This window comes from Trichoderma ghanense (genome assembly GCF_004382785.1).
Source record: "Trichoderma ghanense strain CCMA-1212 chromosome Unknown scaffold_4, whole genome shotgun sequence".
Taxonomy (NCBI): Eukaryota; Fungi; Ascomycota; class Sordariomycetes; order Hypocreales; family Hypocreaceae; genus Trichoderma; species Trichoderma ghanense.
In genome coordinates, this window is record NW_027395667.1 from 1,083,511 (window position 1) to 1,096,650 (window position 13,140).

General features: G+C 53.7%; 5 protein-coding genes across 5 annotated transcripts; 2 read left to right on the forward strand and 3 right to left on the reverse strand.

Moving 5' to 3' along the window:
* Positions 1 to 1,702: 1,702 nt before the first annotated feature.
* On the forward strand, positions 1,703 to 4,231 carry CCMA1212_004521 (uncharacterized protein; the record flags this gene model as incomplete). The annotated part of the gene is made up of 5 exons (XM_073701820.1): positions 1,703 to 1,792; positions 1,872 to 2,064; positions 2,187 to 2,375; positions 2,428 to 2,620; positions 2,680 to 4,231. The coding sequence occupies 5 exons, from the start codon at positions 1,703 to 1,705 to the stop codon at positions 4,229 to 4,231; spliced, it is 2,217 nt and encodes a 738-aa protein (XP_073559352.1).
* A 108-nt stretch (positions 4,232 to 4,339) lies between these two features.
* Positions 4,340 to 5,836, reverse strand: CCMA1212_004522 (uncharacterized protein; the record flags this gene model as incomplete). The annotated part of the gene is made up of 1 exon (XM_073701821.1): positions 4,340 to 5,836. One exon carries the CDS (start codon positions 5,834 to 5,836, stop codon positions 4,340 to 4,342), a length of 1,497 nt encoding a protein of 498 aa, XP_073559780.1.
* An 838-nt stretch (positions 5,837 to 6,674) lies between these two features.
* On the reverse strand, positions 6,675 to 7,549 carry CCMA1212_004523 (Mitochondrial import inner membrane translocase subunit TIM21; the record flags this gene model as incomplete). Its single annotated transcript, XM_073701822.1, has 4 exons — positions 7,275 to 7,549; positions 7,027 to 7,211; positions 6,914 to 6,968; positions 6,675 to 6,866 (listed from the first exon to the last, which is right to left on the reverse strand). The coding sequence occupies exons 1-4, from the start codon at positions 7,542 to 7,544 to the stop codon at positions 6,675 to 6,677; spliced, it is 702 nt and encodes a 233-aa protein (XP_073559351.1). The 5' UTR covers positions 7,545 to 7,549.
* Positions 7,550 to 7,789: 240 nt separating this feature from the next.
* On the forward strand, positions 7,790 to 9,642 carry CCMA1212_004524 (ADP-ribosylation factor GTPase-activating protein glo3; the record flags this gene model as incomplete). The annotated part of the gene is made up of 5 exons (XM_073701823.1): positions 7,790 to 8,038; positions 8,105 to 8,240; positions 8,306 to 8,489; positions 8,543 to 9,249; positions 9,305 to 9,642. The coding sequence occupies 5 exons, from the start codon at positions 7,790 to 7,792 to the stop codon at positions 9,640 to 9,642; spliced, it is 1,614 nt and encodes a 537-aa protein (XP_073559781.1).
* Positions 9,643 to 10,175: 533 nt separating this feature from the next.
* CCMA1212_004525 (putative nitronate monooxygenase) lies at positions 10,176 to 11,556 on the reverse strand (the record flags this gene model as incomplete). Its single annotated transcript, XM_073701824.1, has 3 exons — positions 10,176 to 11,028; positions 11,163 to 11,424; positions 11,544 to 11,556. The coding sequence occupies 3 exons, from the start codon at positions 11,554 to 11,556 to the stop codon at positions 10,176 to 10,178; spliced, it is 1,128 nt and encodes a 375-aa protein (XP_073559355.1).
* Between the last annotated feature and the right edge of the window lie 1,584 nt (positions 11,557 to 13,140).

Here is a 13,140-nt window from a genome sequence, read left to right on the forward strand (position 1 = left end):
TTTTTTTTTTTTCCGTTCTGGAGAAGGGGAGATTTTGTGGTTTTTTACAGGGGCATCTTCCTCGGGTTCATCTCCTTTTTTTCTTCTTGTCATAATGCATATTGTGGTTTTCTAATTTTTCTTTATCAAAAAGTGCGATGATTCCCCTTCGATAGTTGTTGCAATCTCCATTTACTTTTTCTGGAGTTGCAACAGTTTGTGGTATTTTGTTCAGGAGGTTAATATATATTCTGGTGGACAGAGGAAACAAGACTTTCGAAATCTGTGTGACTGCGCTGGTGAGAGCTGCTTGAAATCACGCCCATATACCTACTGCTCCTCTACTCTGTTCTATATTTGTATCCGTTGTTGAAACTCATCTCTCAACGAAGATTTCTTTTGTCTTTTTTTTTTTTTTTTTTTTTTTTTTTTTTTTTTTTTTTTTTTTTTCGTTTTGTTGCGAAACCAGTTCTGACCAGTCACCTAATAGAGCATCTCGATGTCTCATCATCTTCGTTGCCTCACAATATCACCGAGAGACATGTTGTCGAAATAGAGACTCACTATGATATCATCATGAAGACGATCCATGTCCCTTCGTATTCCACCAACACGCACGCACAGATGCAGATGTGGCTGCAGCAGATCCGGTGCGAAGATCGTGGGGAAGAAAAATAGGGGGCCAGCCGGCGGCCAGGGTGTGGGACACACCACCACTCTGGGAAGACGTGCAGATTCCAAGACGTGAGATGCGGTTCACAGCCACCTCCGTATTTACCTTTTACCTTTCTCTTGTTTGTCATTTGTTCCACGTTTTCTAGTGGGGAAGATGCAAGGTGCGTGTAGTACAGCATGTGACTCGTCACCTGCGTGGCGAGGATGTATGTACTGTGCTTTGAGGGCAGGCGGGCGAGAAGCTGGTGTGGGACTGCGAAGCTTGGGATGGGGGAGGCGACAGGATGCTTTGGGCTGGGAGCTGGTAGATGGTACATGGAGGGCTAGTCGAGAGACTTCCTTCAAGGTGTCGTTTGAATCTGTTCGCAGGTCCCGGCTACCTACCGGTACGAGCTTGATGGGAGCGTCGATGGGAAGGAAGGCTGCTTCGAACCTGCTGTGATGATGGACGCTGGGTTGGGAAGGAAGGCGTGTGGTGGGTGGCGTGCCAAGCTCTGTGCATAAGGGGAGGAAGAGGGGGCTAAGGTACATCCCACTGCCCCTCCACCTGCAGATACTGCACTGCATGGCTTTGCGGCATGGTCTATCAAGAGGAAAGATGAGATATGCTGCAGGTCTTGCGTATTGGCGGCAAGGAGTCATTGCAGATTCATCCATGTAAGACATGGATCTAAGGTGTTGGGATATGCTTCTATGTGGCTTCGGGACTGCGGCGCTAGATCATCTTGCATGGCTAGTATGAGTCACTGGCCGACACTGGCTTTGCTCTGGATTGACAGTGCGATTCTTTTTGGGTGATTCTCGTCTCCAAATGCACGGCATACGGATCTGAGCTGGGGGGCGGCCCGGACCTCACCTGAGAGCCAGGGCCGCAATGCTGGAGAGGGAGTCGAGAGGCACCTGAAAATTTTACTTTTTGCCTTTGGGAGATTCCACTTGAAGCAACTTGTATCGGCTTAGTGGCCACCACCGCCCATTCAGTCTCTACACATTACCATCGCCCCAGCATCTTGCCTCGAACGCGAATTGTACGGAAATCATCGTCGAAATGACTTCAATGTCAGCCGAGTCCGTGGCCACGATCCTCTGCACCGCCAAGCAGACTCGTTTCAACATTGACAGCTCCAATTACCGCGAAGTTTGTCACCTCCAGCACATCCCTCCCACGATACTCTTGTTCCACAATGGCTAAACATGAAAGTTGAGGAAACAAACAGCTCGACATTGATGGCCTCAACATCATCGTCACCTCTGGCGAAAAGGCGTCCAAAACGGAAAAGACGTCGTCGTCGAGCAAATCAAAAGGCAAAGCGAAATCTGATGGCTTGGAGATTCTTTCGAATGCCAAGCTGCGGTTGAAGGAGGGTCAGCGGTATGCCCTTGTTGGGCGCAATGGCACGGGAAAGTCGAGTGAGGAATTGCAAACCCCACCCCTTACACATGCATTGTCGGGACAGATGACATGTCATTCTTTTGGTTTTTGATTTTGTGTCTGCCGAGACTGACTGGGTTGTGATTTGGTTTGGATGTAGCGCTGCTCAAGGCTATTGCGCAGAAGCTCATTCCGGGGATTCCAGAGGGTTCTAGGATTGCGCTGCTGCAGCAGACGAAGCTCACCGAGTCTGATGAGGACGACAAGAAGAACAATGGCCAAGGAAGTGTTTTGCAGGAGGTCATCGAGCGTGCTACAGCACGAAGTGTGGTTGAGCAAGAAATCAAAGGTACATTGTGCCATCTCAGCTTGCTGCGAAGGCTCTCACTCACATTTCCTAGTTCTCTCAGATGGCGTCAATGCTTCAGATCCGTACGCCCCTGTTCGAGCTCTGAGAAGCCTGAAGCACGAGAAGCTCCAGCAACGCCTCTTCCTCGTTGACAAGGAAGCCAGACTTCGAAGTGGTGCCCGAGGACTGCAGGCTAGGAAAGCTCTGGTGGCCTTTGAAAAGGTTGTTGCGGATTCGCAAGCCCTGTAGGTTTTTGAAGGTCATATTTGCATATCCGTCTCGTGCTACTGACTGCCATGTACAGACTGGATCAACCAGATGATGAAATCTCTGCTGAAGCCCTTCATGCAGAAACGCAGGAGGCAGCCGACGTGCTCGCAGATCTACAAAGCCAGATCGAACCTTCACGACTTGCCCAGATCGAAGTTCAAGCACGAAACATTCTCACCGGCCTTGGGTTCACAGAGGCATACTTGGAAAAGCCTCTGTCCAGTCTCTCTGGAGGCTGGCACATGCGGACTGCGCTGGCCTCGGCTTTGCTTCAGGAGGCCGACATCTTGATCCTCGACGAACCGACCAATTTCCTGGATCTGCTGGGTATCGTGTGGCTGCAGAGATACTTGCAGTCGTTGGCAGATAAAGAGAAGCCCCCTACGCTGATCCTCGTCTCTCACGACCGCGACTTCATCTCTCTCTGCACAGACCTCATCATCCTCAAAGACAAGCAGCTCACGTACTTTCATGGCGACATACAAACATACGAACGTTCCCAATCCGAACGCCGGCAGTGGCTCATCAAAATGAAAGAAGCTCAAGACAAGCAGAAGGCCCACATCGAAAAGACTATAGCCCAGAATCTCAAAGCCGGCAAGGCGAACGACGACCAGAACAAGATCCGACAAGCCAAGTCCCGGCAGAAGAAGCTCGACGACCGCTGGGGTATGCAGGTCAGTGCCAAGGGCACCCGGTTCAAGCTCAACAGGGATCTCGTGGGATTTTTCTTAACAAGCCGGGAGGGCATCGAGATCCCGCCTGAGCAGAGGCCCGTCGTGATTTCGCTGCCCGAACCCCCTGAGTTGAGGTTTCCGGGGTCGCTTATTTCGTTGGAGAAGGCTTCTTATCGGTATTCCCCGAGGGCCCCCCTGATTCTGCAGGACGTTGCGCTTACTGTTGGGATGGGCGATCGCATTGGCATTTTGGGCTTGAATGGGGCGGGCAAATCGACGCTCATTAAGCTGCTCGTGGAAGAGTCTCCGCCGACTTCCGGCACGTTAACGACGCATCCTCGCCTTCGACTGGGATATTATTCGCAGCATGCAGTGGAAGAGCTCAAGGCTATTGGCCGTTCTGAGCAGGGCATTACTTCACTCGCTCTGCTTATAAAGGAGGTAGACGGGGCTCTTAATGAGGGTGAGATACGCGGCTTACTGGGAACCCTGGGGTTGCCCGGCCGTCTGGCATCGGACGTTCCCATCTCCAAGCTTTCTGGTGGTCAATTGGTACGGTGCCAGCTGGCGAGATTGTTCTGGAAACATCCGCAGTGTCTCATTCTCGACGAAGTCACCACGCATCTCGACTATGAGACGGTGACTGCTCTACGAGAAGCGTTGAACGAATGGGAGGGAGCCGTGGTGCTTGTGAGTCACGACAGATGGTTCATGCGAGGGGCCATAGAAGGACAGATCGCGGACGACGGCGACGATGATGACGACGAAGAAGCGGAAGAGGAGGAAGCCAAGCGGAGAAGAATCGTCTATCGGCTAAAAGGGGGAGCGTTAACTGAGCTCAAGGATGGCGTGGAAGGATTTTCACGCATTATCGAGAAGAGGGCCAAGAAGTTATTGGAAGGTCTCTGATAGATCTGCCTCTGAGGACCTCAGTGTAAAGGGAGACAATACCAAGAAATGAGTATCCTAAATCTGATCAAGTGGCTATCTGAAATCTCCTGTATCCAAAATCCCTATTCAGTTCGAATCGTTCGGCAGCACCCGCGGATCAACTAGAACCTTGAATCCGCTCTTCTTCTCCTTTCGAACAGCCAACTCCCCCCCTTTCGGAATGTCCACAATCGTTCCATCTATGCAAACCTTGCGCCACCTCTCATCGTCCTCCAGAATCGTGACCCTCAACTCATCCACCTCCTCATACCGCAGCTCATGCCCGTCATCCCACTTGGCGCCAACATGCTTCCCCCCATCATACGCCTTCATCATCAACTCCAGCGTCCTCTCCCCTCCCACCGGGCCAAAGTGCACCAGCCGGAGCTTGCCGTCCAACGGCTTACTCGCGGGTGAGATTGTAAACGTGCGCTCCAAGTTGGAGAGCGGCGTCACGAGCACGTACGCGTGCTCTTCCCCATCAAACCTCTCCCAGTTCGTAGCAGAGGGATAGCGAACTTGGACCTGCGCGGTGTAAGGGTGGGACTCGCGGAGGAGCTCCTCGGCGACCATGCCGAAGCGCTTGGCACCGTGGACGCGGTACTCGGGGGTGTCGCTCTCGTAGACGATGCTGGAGTGGAAGCCGTAGCTTGCTACCACTGCGCCGAAGAGGTGCGAGACTTGGGTTTCTTGCTTGGCGAGGTGCAGGGCTTTGCTGGTGTCGTCATCGTCTGCTATGGGTTCTTCCGTGGTAGGGGTGAACTTTACGATGCGGGATCCGGGGGAGAAGGACGCGCGGAAGAGAGGCAGGTTTGCGGATACGCCGTTGAAGAGCGTCCTCAGGCCTAGTACCAGGGGGGAGGCATCTTGCGTCTTGCTGCCGCCCGAGGATGCCCAGAGGGGTTTGTGGAGGGAGTGGAAGAGGGCGTTGCCTGTGCCCAGGGGGAGAAGGGCCAGGAGTAGCTGTTGCTGCTCAGAAGAAGAAGACGGGGCATCGTGAGGGACACTGTTAATGAGGTCCACGATGCCGCCGTCTCCGCTCAAGAGGACAATTGTCCTGGATGAACTGCTACCATGAGAGGCACCGATATTTCGGGCAAAGCCTCGGACGCTGTCGGCGTCTTGCGTGATGAGGACATTCGGTGTCTCTCGGCTTGCTTCTTGGGAAGTGTATTCCTCAATCACATCCCAAAGAGGCCGCAATACATCCTCCCAGAATTGCAGTGATAGTCCAACCCCCGATTTGGTGGACACAACAACATCGACATCATGTTTCCCTTTTACGGGTCGCAGATGGTCAGGCAGGCCTGTTATGCGGTACGGCCGGAGGTCATCGGGGATGGCATCGGCCTGCAAGAGCAGCAGCCGGAAGCGGGTTTCTGGGTCCTTCTCCGCGTCTTCTAGCAGGAGGGCTATGATGTATCCTGGCTTAGGGCCGGGGGATTGGGAGAGATCGAGGACAAAGACTATGTTTTGGTATTTTGCTTCGTCTTTGGTGTCGGAGGTGATCCAGGAGATGATGCCGTTTGTGGCGGAGACGGAGGTGGCATTTGTCAACCCCGCCTGGGGCTTCGTGGAGCTCATTTGAATCGCTGAAGACGAGAGAATTCAGGAAACAGATAATCTAATGATACCAAAAAAGAAGAAACAGGTGTTTTTGGATATTATGGTGAAAGACGTAAGACAGAGGTGGCCTTCAATTATAGGGCACGAAGGACGCTCAATTATAAATGCGGAACCATCGCGGCTTGTCACCTCTGTGGCAGCTTATTTTTTACGGCACGGCTGGCGGAGCGCCATCGCACGCGATCCTTCGCTGGTTCTGCGTGATTCGTCACTGATCCTTTTGGTGGGGGGTTGGTGATAAGATGCCTTATAAGTCATAGTCTGGGTAATATGTTCTCGTCGAGATTCGAGATGGGGTGAGTAACAACTTGAGGTGGCATGTGCTTAAAGTATCATCATGAGCGTGTCGACTGAGTCGTGTCTTTCATGTTGCTTTATAAAAGGTCAAGTTCAGGGTCGCGCATATGTTTAGAAGATTGCAGTCACATATTCGCAAAGTATTCCTTACATCGACAGTTGGGTTCAACCTGTCTAGCAGCTTTCACCATTGTCCTAAGAAGCAGTGCAAATTGACAAAGGCCATTGTCTGAACGCTTATATTTCACTCCTCTTCCACCAATTCATGGTTAATGGGTGACTTGTCTGAAAGGATGAAGTAACTGTGTCATCTGCTCAATAGCGAGGAAGTCTGTTTGCTCCCCCTTTCTCCCAAGGCGCAGAAGCCCAGTGCTGAATCCGATGCGAAAACGCCGCTTCCTCTCTTAGTTGAGCGGACCAATCATTCCTAGCCGGCATAATGGCATGAGGTACGTAAACCTCCTTTAACAATCCGTAGAAACGTCCCATAGAAGGCCTCTCATCCCCATTTGACTCCGAAAAAGGTCACGGGCTTCTTCCCCGACCGTGCGGCGGCCGTGTCTGCATTCTCCAGATAGATCCTCTCGTGGCCCTTGACATCCACAAACAGGTATTTGTACTCGTAATCGCTCTGGCCAGGAGGCTTGACCATGTGGCATTGCACCACTCCGTTCGCCAAAGGACCCTCAACCTTCATGACATGAGTATTTGCTATGAAAACGGCTTCGAGAGACTTACATAGAAATGCATCTTGAGATGCTGGTTGCCCTGAGCGTCCATCGTTTCAATAGACCTTTGATAGCCGTGTAAGTGAAATGTCGCCCGTTTTCGATATGCTCAAAAGCACCTACGTGATGGGTCGTGCCCTCCTCCACTTGTTGAAGGTCTCGTCTCCGTGGGCCGTGATCTTGTTCGCATCACCGAGAAGTTCAAGGCATCTGTGGTCCTTCTTGATCATGTTGACGGCTCTGTTGAACTGGTTCGTCTTGCTCTCGGGAGAAAAGACGTCAGTCCAGAGAAAGTATGCAACACCTCCCTATACCATCACCAATCAGCCCCGAAAATACATATCGATCCAATCCCACCATCTCGAACGTACGGTACAGACGAGGCCGACAATCACCATGCCAAAGTTGTACGACTGCTGCGTCGCTCTCGCCGCCTTTTCAGCGCCGGACAGCTCGCTCCATGGCACAAACCCGGTATCGTTGAACGGCGTGACGCTCCTCCGTTTCGGCTTTGGCGTCGCGGTGGTTCCCAGGCCGGTTTGAGTTGCAAGGTTGCGCGCAAAGACAGGCCGGGCAGTTTGTGCGAGTGCGGATCTCGTGAGGATTCGGATCGCGGGGACGGAAGTTGTTGGTTTCATCATGGCGGCTCAACGGCTTCCATCTTCCCGAGAAGCTCGGCAGGATGAAAGAATCGGGCAGAGGAGTGCAAAAGCGAATTCTCAGCCACTCGACAAACCGTTTCTTCAAGAAGGCAAATTGACGCTTCCCTTGCCAGCAACATTTCGGCATCTTGCGCGACACCGCCCTCGGCAGAATTCGAGGTGGGGATCGGCGCCAGGCCACAACAGGCCTAGCGGATCCATTATGCCACTTTACCGCATCGCCAATGCCCGAAGAGCGTCTCCTTAATAATTATTCCAACATTAGGATTGTGCTGCGTCTTCTCTCATTCCTCGCTTGTCACGGTCACTGCATAATCGGGCAGATTCGAGAGAGCGAATCCCAGGAAGATCGGAAACGCCTTGGTCGGATTCGCGTCAAGTCGCCAGCACCGCCCGCCACGATGAGCGCCCTCGCGTCCAAGCAGCAGTCGCTCAAGATCTTTGAGAAGCTGAAGACGAAGCCAGCGAACAAGGTGCGGAACCATGATCGTGATGGTCACTCTGGGTACCGAGACTGACGCGCGCCATTGGCCTCCTAGATATGCTTCGACTGCGGACAGAAGAACCCTACATGGACGTCCGTCCCCTTTGGCATCTACCTGTGCCTCGACTGCTCCTCTAACCACCGCAATCTGGGTGTTCACATCTCCTTTGTGCGGTCGACGAACCTCGATCGTATGTAACCCAGATGACAACTCGCGCTATCCTCTCGAGATAGATCTAACACATGCCTTGTCTAGAGTGGCAATGGGATCAACTCCGAGTAATGAAGGTTGGCGGTAACGAATCCGCGACCAAGTTCTTCCAGCAGAACGGAGGCACCGCGGCATTGAACAGCAAAGATCCCAAGACCAAATACCAGTCCAACGCAGCCACCAAGTACAAGGAGGAGCTGAAGCGACGCGCCGCGCGTGACGCTCTCGAGTATGCCAAAACCGAGCCACTCCGATTGCAACATCTCTAACCTTGGATGCTAGATACCCCGAAGAAGTCGTGATTGAAGCCGTCGAGGGAGATGGTAGCTTCACTCCCGCCGGAGAGCCAGATGACGATTTCTTCTCATCCTGGGACAAGCCCACAATCAAGAAGCCGACACCTCCCGTATCACGAAATGCGACACCCCCCGTCGTCGGCCGCACACCTTCTCCATTCCTCAACGCTGGCAACAAGGACGTGCCCCGTGCGGCGTCACCTCTATCGAAGACCGACTCCGCCGAGACGAAGCCTGCGGCCAGCCGAATCACCACATCCGCCGCGCTGCGCAAAACGACCACGACGGGCGGTGCCAAGAAGACCAACATTCTCGGTGCGAAGAAGGTGCAGAAGCTGGGCGTCAAGAAGGTCACCGGCGACTTCATCGACTTTGACGAGGCGGAGAAGAAGGCCAAGGAGGAGGCTGAGCGTATCGCCAAGCTGGGATATGATCCCGAAGCTGAGGAGGAGCCGGCGGCGAAGGTCAGCGCCAGTTCATCTGCCGCCGCCATCATTTCGCCAACCCCCATCAGCCCAGCGCCCAGCTCTCACACAAGGCAAAAGTCGAACGCCGAGATGGAGCGGCTGGGCATGGGTATTGGGCGACTCGGGTTTGGCCAGATTGGTGGTGCCAAGGCCGCTGCTTCTGCTTCAGCAAAGAAGAATGCCGGTGGCTTCGGCTCCGTGGGACCTGTGAAAGCAACTGCTGCCGGTGAGTGTCCTTGTGTGCCTCAACAAATCCTCGTGAAGCTAACGATTGTCTGTAGACGACTCCGAATCGTTTGCCCGCAGCAAATTTGGCTCTCAAAAGGCCATTTCTTCCGACGAGTATTTCGGCAAGGGCGCCTACGATCCCAATGCTCAGGCCGAAGCCAAGACGCGGCTCCAGGGCTTCGAGGGAGCTACGGCCATCTCTTCGAACGCCTACTTTGGTCGGGAAGAGGAAGAGGAGGTTGAGGACTATGGCGACCTCGAGTCGGCTGCCAAGGACTTTGTGCGCAAGTTTGGAATCACGGCTGCTGATGATTTGGAAAACTTGACCAATGTGATTGGCGAGGGTGCCAGCAAGCTGCAGAGCGCCATCCGGGCGTATCTCGACAATTAGAAGAGCTGTCAAGCAGTCTTCTTCTTCGTTGTGATTATGGGCACATTGAGTCAGCACCTTGCGGTCTTGGATGGCAAAAAGGGCACTGTCGTAAATGGACGCAACGGAAGAGGTGACGGGGGGTTGTAACGCTTATGGGAGGGATTCACAGGCCGGTACGGAGTATTCCGAGATGGTGTTGGAAGGGGAACTTTATATGAGACTGGCGCAAATTGTTAATGTGAAAAGTGACTGGCATGAATAGACGGGAGTCTTGCCTCTGCCTTTTTTCCTTTTTTCTTTTTGTTGGTAATAAACAAGATATACTATTCAACTCTTTCCTTGGTTATTGCAAGTGACAGTTTGGCAGAATCATATACTCTGCTTGATGGATTGTGTGGTACATTTAGATTGCACTTTATTTCGACCTTTATGTGCTATGTTCTACATGACATGACGGACATGAAAATCTTACAAAAAAAAAAAAAAAAACAACAACCGGGCTTCAGATCCAAGAACCCAAACAAACTAGGAGAAACACACTCATACTATTCTTACAGCTTAGACGAAGGACCAACAAGCATGCTGTTGCCCTTCCTCAACCAAGCAACGGCATCAGAGACGAACTCATCCACCACCGCCTTGGCGGGCTTCTGCTCGTTGACGACGGCAGCGGCCTTGCCCATCAAGAAGGGGCGGAACTGCTCCAGGGGGTCGTCATCCTCGTCGTCGTTGGCGCTCGTCTGGATGCCCTCAATCTTGGGCTTCTCGCCGCCGTTGAGGACCTTGTCCAGGTCGGCCTCGTAGGGGATGACGCCCTTTGCGGCGAGCTCCTTCATCTCCTGCTGGCGGTTGGTCTCCCAGTCGTTGATGTAGGCGTTGTTGCGCACGCGCATGGGCCTGCCGGTGAAGATGATGGTGCGGACGTTGTCGTCGTGGCCGGCGGTGCGGACGGCCTCCTTGTGCGACTTGGGCGCGCCGGCCTCGTCCGTCAGGATGAAGCGCGTGCCGACCCAGACGGCGCTGGCGCCCATCATCAGGGCCGCGGCCAGCAGCTGGCCGTTGTGGATGCCGCCGGCGGCGATGACCTGGACGGGCCCGCCGGTCAGGGGCGACTTGTGCTTGCTGCAGATGTCGACGACGGCGGGGATGAGGACGGTGGTGGGGATGTCGCCCGTGTGGCCGCCGCCCTCGCCGCCCTGGGCGCAGATGATGTCGACGCCGACGTCGATGCACTTCTGGACATGCTTGACGTGGCCAATCATGTTCATGTACAGGATGCCGGCCTTGTGCAGCTTGTCGACGATGGCCTTGGGGGGAACGCCGACGGCGGAGACGAAGAGCTTGGCGCCGGACTCGATGATGATGTCGGTGAGCTCGTTGAGCTTGCCCTTGGTGTAGTCATAGCTGGAGGAAAGTTTCAAATGTCAGTCATTTTTTTTTTGCCTGTGACGATCTCGGTTCCGTGTGGGTAGCGTGGTTCATCACGAGCATGTGATTACTTCTTCCTCCGAGGGAAGAGGGGCGCGGGCTCGGCTTACTTGGTCTTACGGGCGCTGCCACCGACCTGGGGGATAAGCAGGTCGACGCCGAAGGGGGCGTTCTTGTCGTTGAGGTAGCTCTTGAGCTCGGCAATCTGCTCCTTGAGCATCTCGGGGGTGTAGCCGACACCACCAATGACGCCCATGCCGCCGGCATTGGTGACGGCCGCGGCCAGCTTGGGGCCGGCGGCCACGTTCATGCCGGCCAGCAGGATGGGGTGGTTGATCTTGAAGAGATCGGTGATGGGCGTTCGAATCTGCTCTGTTTTGCATTGTTAGCTGCCTGGTTTCAAGACGCAGAACCGAGCCAAGGTTCGAGAGAGTCGGAGCTGGTTTGGCACAAAACCGGACGCGACTACTATCACGAGCAGGGAAACTTACGAGGGGAAGCCATTGTGACGGGTGATTCTGCAACAACCGGATTGGGTATCAAAGGAGAAACGGACTGCAGCGACAGGAGGAGGAGGAGAGGAGAGAAGTGGTATGGTGGAGGAGAGGAAAAGAAGCAAAGGGAGCAGACGACGCAGTTAATAATGAGATTTTAGAATCTGATGAGCCGAGAGGGGAGCGTCGGAGGCAGATGCGGTTTCCAAGCATGGCCGTCAGTTGACCCTGACGAGCCGAGGCTTGCGTGAGCCGCTACGGCCGGAGACGGCTTAGCGCCGTGATGGTCGCTTGTGGAGCTCTGGGGAAAGATGCCGAGGTGTAGGCTTAGTCAGCAGCCGAATCTGGAGAAGACGGATGAGAATGAGGGTGAAGATGAAGAGGAAGCGCATCTTCTCTTTCCAGTATCATCATCTGTTGTTGGTTCTCATTGAGGCTGAAGATGTACTTGAGCGCTGGCATGAGTCCGTTTGAGCACATGTGAATTCGTGTGAGCACATGTGAATTCTCAACTATCCAATGACCGCTGTTTCACATCACAAATGAAATACGGGTACATCTCACTGCTGACAAGCCTCAAATCGCGGCTCAGCATGATGTGATTTAGAAGTAACCAGCAGCCGCCGTGAGAAGCCGAACGATTGCGGAGGCTGTTTCAATTGCACGATCCCCCAGATTGCGGAGATGTTTGATTGAACCACCGGCAGCTAAATGGCCAACCGAGGCAACCATTTCCCCAGATGCTAGGCTGGCGTCTCTCTGTGTCTCTTTCTGGAAGCACGAGCGGAACAGGATGCATGAAGATGGTGGTGACCCACTTTGCAGGGTAGATGGATCTGATATCAGAAAATCTCGACCTCGAGAGGATCTGATACCGTAAGCTTCAGCTTCAGAATATTCACCGCAACGCCTCCATCGGGTCTCTCATCGCAATTCCTCGACTGCATATAGAAGAGATGAGGTTCTGTTTGCATCATGGCTCCATAAAACAGGGCCTGCGCAGCTCTGGGGCGCGCAGCTTCCACTCATCGTCACGATGCTTCCCGTCCACACAATCCCTCTTCACCACCATCATCCATCGACCGCGATCTCGAGCTTCAAGGGAAGGCTCGTCGCCGCACGCATGTGAAACCGTGCAGACTCGCTCTCACTCCGGATGTGGTTGCCGCCCGGCCGCGAGCCAGACGAAAACCGCCTACATCGCTCTAGGAAGCAACCTCGGAGATCGCATATCGGAGATTGAAAAGGCATGCAATGAGATGAACAGGCGGGGCATCCGCGTCAAGCGGACAAGCAGTCTCTGGGAAACCGAGCCCATGTATGTGACGGATCAGGACCGCTTCATCAATGGGGCCTGCGAGGTGGGCAATGCTCCAACTCCGAAGCCACTAGAGGAACACTTGCTTACAACGTACCATGGAGGTTGACAGGTTGAGACTGAGCTGGAACCTCTAGCGCTGCTTGATGAGCTACAAGCCATTGAGCGGGACATGGGCCGTAAGAAGCTGATTGACAAAGGTCCGCGGAACATTGACCTGGACATTTTGATCTATGGCGATGAAAAGGTTGAGAATGAGAGACTCAACGTGCCTCA